At 36.9% G+C, this 12,191-nt stretch overlaps 1 protein-coding gene across 17 annotated transcripts in view; it reads left to right on the plus strand.

Moving 5' to 3' along the window:
- The window catches only part of DCUN1D4 (defective in cullin neddylation 1 domain containing 4), a 41,238-nt gene that overhangs the window by 9,959 nt on the left and 19,088 nt on the right, over positions 1 to 12,191 (plus strand). For 5 of the 17 annotated variants that reach the window (XM_065060878.1, XM_065060886.1, XM_065060882.1 and 2 more), the window contains exons 3-4: positions 443 to 482; positions 7,692 to 7,806. The exons of 2 other annotated variants lie outside the window; for them this stretch is intronic. In XM_065060878.1, coding sequence (XP_064916950.1) covers positions 443 to 482; positions 7,692 to 7,806 — 155 coding nt within the window. Of the gene's footprint in view, positions 1 to 442; positions 483 to 4,145; positions 4,315 to 6,367; positions 6,398 to 7,691; positions 7,807 to 12,191 lie in introns of all 17 variants that reach the window. 10 more of the 17 variants (XM_065060890.1, XM_065060894.1, XM_065060891.1 and 7 more) reach the window with 5 other exon arrangements.

Raw genomic sequence — 12,191 nt, forward strand, 5'->3', positions numbered from 1 at the left:
TCTGTTTTATTGCAACTACAGCTGGAAATGCTGATTTTGCTTTGTACACTACAAATGTAGTTAAAAACACACTGCCTAATAAAGGGACTAACTTGTTTCCAAGTTTTCAGTTATTTTTAAATAATTTTTCTTTAGAACATACTGTATTTATTAATGGAATTGTTCAAACCAACAATGCAAAATTCCCCATCCAAAGGATAGTTATTTCCACTCTTGAAACATAATTTGAGATCAAAAATATTTTTCAAATCATCTAAAGATTATCCTTGAACTTACTAGATAAATTTGCAAGGGTAGTTTTTTAGATAAATGTGATCTGAAAACAAGAGGACTCTGCAGTCTTAGCTAGCTGCTTCCCATGTAATTACGACTAATATTAATATCAAATAAAGGTTAAAAACATGACTGAACATTTAACTGTATCATTCCTACTCTCTTGCAGAATCTGACAGAGGACGTTGGTCAAGACGATCACCAGACAGGTATTTAATAGGGGTGTAGTAGAAATCAATTGAAACAAGTTAAACACGCTTCATCAAAGAAGTCTCCCTAACATCATTGAAAAATATATTTTAGAAAGCTAAAGGAGTTCTACAAAACAAGTGCCAGGATTTTTTGAAGTTTTCTTCAAAATAGATGTTTGTGCTTTTAATTTATCTGGTTGTGAAGGACTTGCTCAGGTTTCAGCTGTATTTGTCATTTTACTATTTCTTAGTGTAAGTACTTTAGAAGACTTCAAGAAAAAATTCTCTCACTCCTTGGACTCAACCGATTAGACTAGCAGAATATCCATGTTCTTACAGTGTTTTGACTCTTGGAAGAGCATGAGTGAGAACAGAGCAGAAGCAAGACCAATCTTGTGGCTATTGTGATGCCTGTGACCGAGTTTAAATGCTGTGCTCCAAACAACCCAGCTGTTTTCTTGAGTGGTTTTGATGCAGGTTGTTCCTGTTTCTTGTGCAGATTTTCAGGCAGTACCTAAGGATTATTTATTATTTCCAAATCTGTTTTCTGTTCAATAAAATATCATTTTTCGAGGCCTTCATCTCAGGTGCCTGGTACTAGCTTGCTGCCATTCTTGATTCATCAGCATTTGTGCTTTGTGACTTGATGTCTTGCGATATTTGTTACCTCCTTTCACGCTTGTTACTTATGAGCTGGCATCTTCCTTGATTTCTTTTTCTTCCTTCCTTTCTGTGTGAGGAAGGAAAATATCTTACTGGCTTCAAGCCCATGTCACTCAGGAGAACAGTTCTTTAAAACTGACCATATCTATCCTACCATCTGTCTCGAAGTTTTTCTCTATCCTGAGGTGCTGGCTATGTTTGCCGATGTTAACCTGAGCGCTTAAGGAAGTGGAGAGAGCTATCAGCTCCTTCTGGAAATTTCTGGGACACACTGACAAATCTAGCACACTCTTAGCCTAGAGCAGTGAGAAGAGATGCAGAGGACTTTGTTGTTTGGGATCGGACAGAGCTCACGTAGGGCTCATGTGCCTTCCTCCATACTGTGTCATGCTGTTTCATAGTTAAGTATCTTACCCTAGCCACACAAGGCTTCTAGCAAGTATTTTCCTTCAGTGCAGTCTGCCATTTGATACTTGAAATAAGCTGATGATGTAAATGAAAAACCTCATCAAAAGAGGTTGAGGCAGGTAGTTCAAGACAGTCAGAGGTTTTATCGTCCATATGTTAAAAGTGATGTCGTCTCCCATCTCTCAGCAAAGGCCTGGAATTTTCTTCTTTGTGATCCAGGTGCTCAGGCTAAACACAGATACATACTGATTTCATGTGTAAAAATACATTCCATAATCTTTCTTCACTTTTGATCACAAAAAGCTGTTGTGAAGTGTTGAGGTAGTCCCCTTCTGTTACTAACCAATCAATAAGAGTAGGTGTGGTTCAGGTATTGGGAATTTGTCATATCTCCTTCCTAGCACTTCTGTCATAAAGGTCAGTATAAGAAATTATCCTCAGAGCTCTCATTATGGAAAGGTGTTTGAGCATGTTGGTTTCAATGAACTGCTTTATTCTGGCAGTCATGATTATCCTATTGCCTGCGTTGTGGTGTTCGAATTGAATTATTTCAGGAGCTTAAGCATGCCCATGAATGTGGGCATAAAATATCAGTAAATAATGTAATTTTTTTTTTTTACAACAGTTGTAAAAGAACCTTTCAAACTAGAAACAAGTGCGAAATCAGAACTGGAAGTAGAGCTCACTACTGGCAAGCTCCTCATCTTCAGATTTCGTTCCAGTATTTCTTATGCTTCTGCCCTGTTGTAGAGGAAGACAAAGCCCTAATGTTTGAGTAACTTCCAGTCTAATTCAGTCAAAATATGTACTTGGTTTTCCTCATATGAGGACAAATATTTGTGCAAGGGGCTATTTTGACCATTGTGAATATAGTACAGTGCAGTCTTTTGTGTGCATTTTGTATGAGACTTGACACTTCTGAAATATCATAACTGGAGAGCCTTATGGAAATCTTTAAAATAATTACTTTTGCAAATTGTTTGATTTTTGATGTACTTACGTTTTTGGAACTTATATTTTCCAGTATTACTGACCACATAACAAGAAGCGTCAACACCTTTTCATTTTGTTACACGGTTTAAAGAACTGCATAGATGCTGTGAATTTGATTCTATGTCCAGAACTGATTTGAAAGCCATAACTCTGTTACCAAAGATACTTTGAGTGTTGCCAAACTCATCTGAAGAGGAATTTTTGGGTTTGAGATTTCTCTCTCCCTCTCCCTCCTCCCTCTCCCCCTTTTTCTCACCCAATTCTCTGGAGCAAACCTTATCCTTAAAGATCACTGTTCATTTTCTGACATAACTATCCTGGTCAATGTTATTACATTGTGGGCCCTGCTTTTGGGATGACGTAATAAATGCATATCTAAATTTGGCTGAGATCGCTAAAAGCTATTTAGGGAAGACTGAGTATTTCAATTTTAGATTAATATTTATAATAAGCTTTTAATGCACATTGCATTTATTTCAAAGCAGTTGTTTCTGATCTAAGAATGAATGTACTAGATATCTAAATTACTTTAGGCAAATTGTATCTTTTTGAAATATTAGCCAGATTTATATTCTGGAACCAGACCTTAAATATCTAAGAGTTAGAGGGTGCCAGTTTAAAAATGCCTTCAGTGATTTGGGAGCTAAGATGAAGCTCACTTCAAAATTCCAGTCACCTATGTGATTACAGTCTCATAAAATGTGTTAGCATTCAGTGTGTGTATATATCTGAAAAAGAAGGTAGACTGTAAATGTGTCATGGGACTTTGCCTTTTCAGCTGTTTTAGGGGTAAGAAAAGCAGCTGTTCAGATTCTCTAAAAAATGTCTTTTTTTTCCTGGTATGTATATGCATTAAATTGGAAAGCTTTCTCTAGAATTTGGAATAATAGTTGTTGCTATGTCATAACTGGAAATCTATCTACTCTTTAATAGCTTAAAGTGTATTAAATTGTGACTTATTTACCTATCCAGACTACAATGTCTTTAAAAGTACACTTTCTTTTGTCACGTGGCTTGTTTAAAACAACGAGGTAATGTCTTCAACAAAAACAAGGCTTTATTGCTGTTTTTGAAGCATAATGGGGGGGGAATTACTTTTGCCTCTACAATTTTTTGTGTTGTTTTAGAGAAGAAAACCCTCCTGAGTCCAAAGCAATTATGTAGTTTGGAATTCAAGGTAGAGAAGATGGTTTTTCCTTTTACAACAAGATGGCAAGCTGTTTGATGTTTTGATGAGTATCTTAGTTTTCTCTTCTTGTATCCGAAAAATTATTATTATTAACTGTGCTTGTAGTGGTCTTGTTGCATCATTAAGTGAGCACCTATATCTTTCCAGTTGCTTCAGCATTCACAGTGTCTAATTATTTTTCTTTTGAAACATCCCTCTATTTAAGCATCCAAAGAGCAGGATTATTCACAGGCATTATCTAGAGAGAAGGTGAAAATTACATGTCTGTAAATCACTTCTGTAGGGAAATAGCTTGTAGAATTCTTATTTATTGACCTCTGCTCTTGAGTTGATATTTCCCTTTGGTAGCTTTGTCTTCTGCAAATTGTCTCCTGCAAAGTTGGAAGTGCTGAATAGAACGTTTGGCAAACAACATTTATGCTCGGCAGGCTTTTGGCTGATGGTGGCCTATTCAGCAACCATTTGGAGGTTCTACCTTGCAAATGCTAGCTTCAAGTGTCAAAAAAACAGTGAGAACTAGGAGGGTTCTGCCAATCTTGAGTTGAGACCCAGGAGTAAGAAACTTTGAAGATAATCACATCAGAGAAGTTGCACTTGGTAAGTAAAGTTCCTGTCAAACTTTGCATGAAGTCAGAGGGAGCTGCATGTTCATTTGCAGATGATCAGACCTTTGAGAAGTAAAATTAGTTATGAAAGGCTAGACCTAGAAGTTACGTCTAGAATTAGAAAGCTCTCTGTAGGAAAGGCTACTATTGGTGCTACTTAGTGAGCTATACTGTAAAATAAGAAGTTGCAGGAATTTAAACAAAAGCCTCGAACTCTGATAATTTTTAGCTTTAGATGGAAAAAAAAAAAAAAGGATAGAAATATTCCTCTGGTTTAACTTTCATATTTTGTTACAGGGAAATTATATCTGCAGTACAAATCCCATATGCTGATTCTAGTAACAAAAGGAAATACTTTTAAAGTAGCATTCTTGAACTGTGTGTTTTAGTAGTTTAGAGATCATTCAACAATTAAAATATAGTGAAGACTTGCTCCAAACCTCAGTCATTAAGATGTTAAATCTCTGAAAGCATGTACAATATATTTGTCCACCTTGTGTGTGTGTGTGTGTGTTTGTGTGTGAGGGGGTTGTAGCTGTGCATTTAATAGCCACTTACCAATTTCTGAGCTACCTTTTCTTCCTTTTTCTGTCAGTTTGAGAGCTGCAACTAGATACATTCAAACCAAGAAGGGGTACAAGTTTTTCATATGAGTCATTGGAGAAATTTGGTTGTGGTGAATTCTATTGAAAGTTTAAGCTTTTTAAACAAGTTCAGTGACCTTCCTAAAAATGTCCTATCATTTAATGAGGAAAAGACTTCAAGCAGGAATTCTTGGGTTAAATTATTTGGTTTGTATGGGGTTGCAGATCTGACAAAATAATTTTCCTGTTCTACAGCTGTTGTATTTTTATTTATTCTGTTTTCATCTTTTGCTATGCTTCTCTTTTCACAGAGGCCTTGTGTATTTGTTTTGCCAATCAAATAACCAGTAAACTGGACAAGCCTTGGCAGGGCAGGGCTGCTGGGTGTTCTTGCATTCTACCAGCATCCAATGCCTGTGGCCATCATAATTAGATTTTTTTTTTTTTTTTTTTGGTAAGAGAAAGGCATTGAAAAATAATAAAATTGCTCTTAAAGGAATGAGATAGCTACAGGTTGTGTTCAAGTGCATGCATATTTTCTAAAACAAGGTGTTTATTAGCACATGTTTTTATTAAGTTTAGTGTGTGAGTCTGGCTGCCGCTAGCTGTCTGTTAAGTTCTGGTGTCATCTTAAGTGTTTTTAGTTTTTGTCGGTTTTCAAAAAATACTTACTGGCAAAGTCTTTAAAAACTCAATCTAAAAAGCCATAAGGCATCAGACTTTCAATAACTTATGGGAGTACAATTTTGCAGTATCATTAATTTGCAAGCATGATCAGATGGAACAAATTACATTCAGCAGGTCAGGTTCCTTAGTGTCTTTGACCTGGATAGTAAAATGCATCAGGTATACTGTGAATTTTTGATGGTTCTGGCTTACCTGTTTCAGATATATCTGATATTGGTGAGAAGTAAATAAATATTCTTGTTGTTAATTTCCTTTTGTAACAGTACTTCCAGAAGTATATTCTTCTGATGCAGCCATTATGATTTTTTTCATGTGATAGTTTATGGAGTATAACGCTTGGAAGTTTTTTGATAACTAGTTAAATTATAATTTGAATTTACAATACTTTTAAAACTTTCTTTCTAAAAGATAGTGTAGCTATGGCCATACTTTCCTGGGAGGATGCAGGAGTGGGGGTACTTCAGGGTTAAAAAAACCCAAACATATGTATAGGAAGGATTTTTGAACTGGAAAGAGTATTTCCTCAACTAGAGAGATTCATTTTCTTCTTAATAGAGACGAATATAAAGGCAAGACCAAAGAAGGCTCATTAAGTGAAAAAGCTTTATTAGTTGAAACCAAATCAGTTCATCTTGATGTAAAAATTGGTTTGAGCATCTTGCCTGATACTAGAAAACTCCCTGCTTTCATACGCTTAATAGTTTCAGTGCATGTTTACATGTAGCAAAGCCTATGAGGCTGTAAGGTTCCTTACATGTGTTTCTCCTATAACAGGAGAGAGACTTTCAAAGATACGAAGAATAGGTAAGCAAAAGATTGCCGTTAGTGTTTGTTGGGAATTGGGCTCTGATTTCAGTCTGCTCCCTTGGTGTCAAAAAGTCGTCAAAATTTGCTTGCTTGTGTGCTATGATTTTAAAATAAAAGATTTTGTGGGCATCTTAATAAAGCATAGCTAAACTTGGATGCTGTTGAAGCTGAGAGAAGGTAGCGTAGGCATGCTGGAGTTCTTCATATTTTCTTGCAAGTTTCTTTGGCATTGCTTTGTGTCTGGATTTTTATACCTCACCTTTATCTTCCTTTCCTTTTAAAATTCTCTGCATAAAACTTAGAGCTTTGATAGCTCTTTGAGCCGCTCTTACACACACCTTTCTCAGTTGTCCATGTGGTCTTCAGTATATGAAACTAGGACAAAATTTTGCCTGGAGTGTTGGCCTACTGTTTTCATGAGACAGCGAAGGCAATTTATCAGCTTGTTGTGGTCAGAAGGGCTGGTCCTCTGCTCTTTCTTGTGCTAATGTACAGAAAATTGACTTTTTTCTTTTTTTTTTTTTTTTAGCTTGGGTTAATTACCTACAGGTTTGGTGAGCGGGGTTGGCACACTGAAGAGTCACCAGTGCTGACAAAACAGAGACATAGGAGCATGTGGCTGAGAGAAGGGGAGGGAAAGTCTACCACTTGATTGGCATCTGTCTAGAATTGGTTGTTTCCCACTTGGAGACCTTCATTCTTTAAGAACTCTCCAGTCCAAATGATACAGCCAGCCACTTATTTTTTTTCCCATAGTGGTTGCTGAATGTCTCTCCTCCCTGCTCCTAAAAGAAGTAAAATAAATAAACGAAGAAACAAACAAAACCTTTCCTATGCCTTGCTGTCTGTATCATTAAAAATTTGGGGCTTAAAATGAAAAAGGTTTTGTTTTCTAGAGGTAGGTGCTCTAGTTTTTGAGTCACCTCTGTATTTATAAAAGTAATGAACAACTCTTAGAAGTTCTGGTCTGAATAAGTGACTAAAAATGAGAATGCCTTTTTGAAGACTTAAATAGTTCTTCAGGATAGTCTCAGTTCTTGCCTTTTGTTAGACTGAGGTAGCACTACTGTATATTTTGGTATAGTGCTTTTGGCCTTAACTGAAATCTGGTCGTAGAACACCATGTAAAAGCGAGATGGATTTTGCTATTGAAAGGAGACCATTTCTTCTGTAATTTTTAAATCCACTAACTTCCTCCCCTTCCCTTTGTAATATGCCTATTAGGGGACACAGTTTATCTGGTCTGCAACAGTTTCACTTCTTGTACTGGTGTTTTTAATTCCCTCTGTAGGAAGTCTCCGGTCTTGCAGTTCATCAGACTGCTTTAGTAAAGTGATGCCTCCAAGGAAAAAGAGGAGACCTGCAGCAGGAGATGATTTATCTGCTAAGAAAAGTAGACATGATGGGTATGTCATCTTACCATGAGCTAAGATTGATGGAATATCTAAAGTTGAATAGCTGATATGATCATGTTTTTAAATACTAATGGAAGTGTTATTCAAATTTGCTTGGTTTCTCAATATGGAACCATAGCCTGTGATTGAACTGTGGGATATTGATAAGCATATTTAGGTTCAGTTTTTGTTTCACCTTTTTCTAGCCATACAAGAAGCTTGTAGGGAACTTCCTCTTGTTGTAGTTGGCCAGCTGTCAAAATAGACATATATTTATTTGTTCCAAAACAACTTCTAAGAAATGCAGTGATGTTTTCCTCTATACATGTGTAAGATCTGGATTGGGCATTCTCAATCTACAGTCTGTCAGAAAAGTAAATGTAGTTGTAGCCCACTCAGCTCTTGAAGTCCTGCTAGTCATGTTGTGATTTGAGGCTCATCACATACGGGGAAAGGTGAAGATTGCCCAGGCACAGTGATAGCCAGTGGTGGAGCAGTGATATAGGCGGTGCTGCTCAGCTTCCCTCTGGGCAACAGAACTGCAAGTGGGTTATAACTGCGTGCATAAGCAGTGTAGTCTTTTGGCCTAAGTGTTGCATAGCTGAGACTTCTGCAAGTGTTGAATTTTCAGGATGTGTATGTTCAGTCAGTCTCAGTCATTCAGAAACCATCAAATTACTCCTCATGTGCAAGATGGTCACTATTAACATGCACTGAATCAGAACTTGTGGGAGTACTGGACTGTACACTTCTGCATGATAGGTGCAGGACTGTCCTCACATTGAAAAGTGGTGTATACAGCCAGAAAATTCGGTTGCTACTGCGTCAGTCAGTAGAATTGGAGCTCTATTACATTCATGTATTATTTGTGACTCAGAAAACACATGCTTCCTTAAGAAGTATCTTCAGGAAGGTAAAATGATGAATTTCTCTCCTAACTGTCAGCCTGAAATCAAGCTGGGCGCTTTCCTTTTTATTCTCCAGCATGAGTAAGAAAAATGCTGGTAGCCAAATTAAGCTTCCAGTTATGCCTCTCTAACTCCATTGTGTTTAATAGGGTTGCACAATTGTAGCTGCACTGGAATTTATTAAATGATCTGTTGATGCAGAAGAAGAAAGATTTCAACTCTCCCTTTCACTGCTTTGCATACGTAACACTAGCAAGAACAAAAAAGCAGCACATGTTCTTAATATTTTTTTGTTGCTGTTCAGGGATAATGAAATATAACAGCTCAATAGTTTATAGAGAACGTTACACCTTATTCAAAGATACGCATACAAGATGGAAGCAGAATAAGGACAGAATGTTTCTAGAGTCGAAATAGGGAGGTTCAGGAAATATAACTCCATCTCCCTTTGCAAGACCCTGATAGTAAAACAAAACAACCCAAAACCCCTAGAAAGTTAGATTGTCTGCAAGTAAGACATACTGATTTGTGTAATTCAAATAAGAAAATGATGAGAAACTGATTTCTTACTCTATCAGTAGTATATATATAATAATTTTCAAAAGTTTATTGAAAACAGTGTTTGAAGGATTTTTTATTTTTTATATCTGGCTTTCAGTTATAACTACTGGCTCTAGTCTTCATTCTACTGCTGTGTGAGACTTTATTAAAAGGAAGACCTCAGCCTGCTTTTAGAAGTGGAGGTGAAACCAGATCTGCCAGTCATGGGCCACAGGGAAATATCCTTCTCTGATGTGGTTCCAATTTTTATCTGTCTTCCTTTTTTCTCTGCTTCCCAGTGTATAAGTTTCCTTTGTTTTGGCCCTCAAGAAAACAGTTTTTATTTCAGCCTAACTGGCAATATGAAGTCGTTTGCTGAACATTCAGCTCAGTCTTGGAGCTCCATTTTCTTTCAAGGAAGGACTTCTTCTGATTTGGCTTATGCCCCTGTAACCTTCTGTGAACAAGTTGGGCAAAGAGCAGGCTGTCTTCTGCTTCCATGCTTGTTTGTCAGGCGGAGCTCATGCCTGTCATGTTTGGGCTTTGGAGGTCAGACGTCTCAGTTCGTCAAGCAGAAATCAGTCTGAAATCAGGAACCTCTACGGCAGTGTGCTCTCACAGACCTAGTTATTTGCAACACCATTTCTTTTTATACTGGATGCAGAAAATGCTGTATACAATACAAACAGTATGGATAGTGCAATTAATCCCAGTTTACAGAATAAGAGGCTCCTAGGCCCTGTTTTTTACCATTCCCTCCATTTTAGAGGCAGACTGCCTAGAAGCTGCATACTAGTAACTCAGGATAAGCCTCCAAGGGACGTTGGCCTGTGTGGATTCTGTATTAAGGAAAAAGGAGTAGTCAGTGTCTGTTCTTGAGTGTCTACTGGAAATGAAAAAATATAGTGTATGCTCTCCAGAAGAGGCTGCCTTTCCTAACAGAGGTGATTTGCCCCTTCAAATACTTATGATATGATGTGAGTTTTCTATGTTTGTCAGTTACAGTGGCAAACTTACAGGAGCAACATTAACAAATAAATTAATTAATTGCAAATATTCTATTTGGTTGCAGTGCAAAAATTTTAGGTAGTAGTCTGAAGATGACCAAAGACTGTCATCATTAATGATGTTATCACAGCTGAGGCTGAATGTTGATGATTCCTCTTGGTTTGTCCACATGAAAGAGTTCTTTTTTTTAATCCTTCTGTAGATAGTTTTGTTGCGTGATATTTTCAGTCTTTGCTATTTGTGATGTGTTCCTATAATATCTTCAACTATGGTAGTAATATTGTTAAGATATGTATTCTTTCCAGAAGGTTTAGTTCAGCAGGGCTCTGTGCTGAAAGGGAAGATGATTTGTAAAGGCTCTTAAACTCATATGCTTTAACATATCTGATACCGGGGAGCTTGTGATAGTCTTCACCCTCACTTCCAGGCTGTGAGGGATACAGCCTCATCTTGGAAGGATTAGTGGAATAATGAGACTGGCTATTGAGGAAAAAAAATTTACAGAAACAAATCTAGTTGTTAGTGAAGTTATCTGGAAATGCCGATCTCATGCATGGACTGATTATGAAAAAAAATTTCCAAACATGTTCTTTAACATTCCACCCTTACACAAAAAGAGCTTGAATTCTGTTAGTGTTCGTGATATCACTTTGAACCACAAGTACTATGTTTTGGTGGGAGGGAATTTTCATACCAGATGATATATAATGTAAAGAACTCGGTGCGTTCATTTCTGGATCACAGTAAGATTTATCTTGCCTTGAAGAGCAGCTGTTGGAAATAAACAGTTTAGCATGCACTCGCCGGAACATAATGACTTGAAGACCTAGTTTGTATTTTCCTCTTGATATCGCAGTCTTGACTTTATTGTACTTAGAACTCTCACAATGTAGGGTATTCTCAAATTTGGGTTAAAAATACATTTTCTGTACATTGCTCTTCCATTGCTGTGTTAAGAGTCTTAGGAAAGGTAAAGCAAGTTTCATGTAAAGATATTTGCTAGGTAAGAGTATAGTCCTCACCGTGTAGTTATCTAATGCTGTGTATCTGTTACACAATCTCCAGCCAAATATTGGCTTTTTCCTTATGGAAAAATGAGCTGTATAACGTAATGTCTTCTTTCTGATAGTCTCATTTAAAAAACCAAACCAAAACAAAACCAAAACCAATCTATTCCTTATTCCAGAATTATGCTGAGAGCAAAAAACTTACAGTAGCGGAAATTTTGGCCTTAGAAAGAAGAAAACTAGGAGTATTTCTCCGCTTCCCTGTTTTCAAGCAATTAGATCTAGGGTCTAATTTATCCTGGATGTGTGTATGGATCACATAAGGGCCTATTAACATGAAAAGTAGATTTTCTTTATTCAGTAATAAGTTCTATACTCTATAGTGGAAAAATGTAAGTTTTGGAAACATAGTCAACACACTGTTAATAACATGGCTAAGTAAAATGGGAGTGTACTAATGTTGGAAGTTTTCAAAACCTTCATTATTAAGAGGTTTGTTCTGTTGTTTACTAACTGGTTTGGCCAGGCTCCATGCAGACAGCCTGTGTTCCCAAATGTCATAGATGCCTAGACCTTGTTCTTTGAAGTAGAGATTTTTAAGTACGCAGAAGTATAATTTTCCCTCTTTCTATAAGTTTTCAGTGAATTTCACTTGATGGTTCTTTTGAAACTTAAACTGGACTTGTGACTATCAGCATGTATGCTGTTATACATATTGCTCCTTAAGTAAGCCAGACAAAGTTCAAAACATTAATTTAAAAGTTTAGAGATGATTGTAAGTCTTTAAATAGGGAGAGATAAGACACATTCATTCGTAAAACCTACCAGTCAAGTAAATCTGTCCTTAGGTTTGCTTTAGACAGTCTTTGTCATGCCTTGCAAATCCTAAAACATATCTCTCCCGACCCCCACCTGCTTCTACTACAGTATTTAT

Source organism: Columba livia, chromosome 4 (genome assembly GCF_036013475.1).
Source record: "Columba livia isolate bColLiv1 breed racing homer chromosome 4, bColLiv1.pat.W.v2, whole genome shotgun sequence".
Lineage (NCBI taxonomy): Eukaryota > Metazoa > Chordata > Aves > Columbiformes > Columbidae > Columba > Columba livia.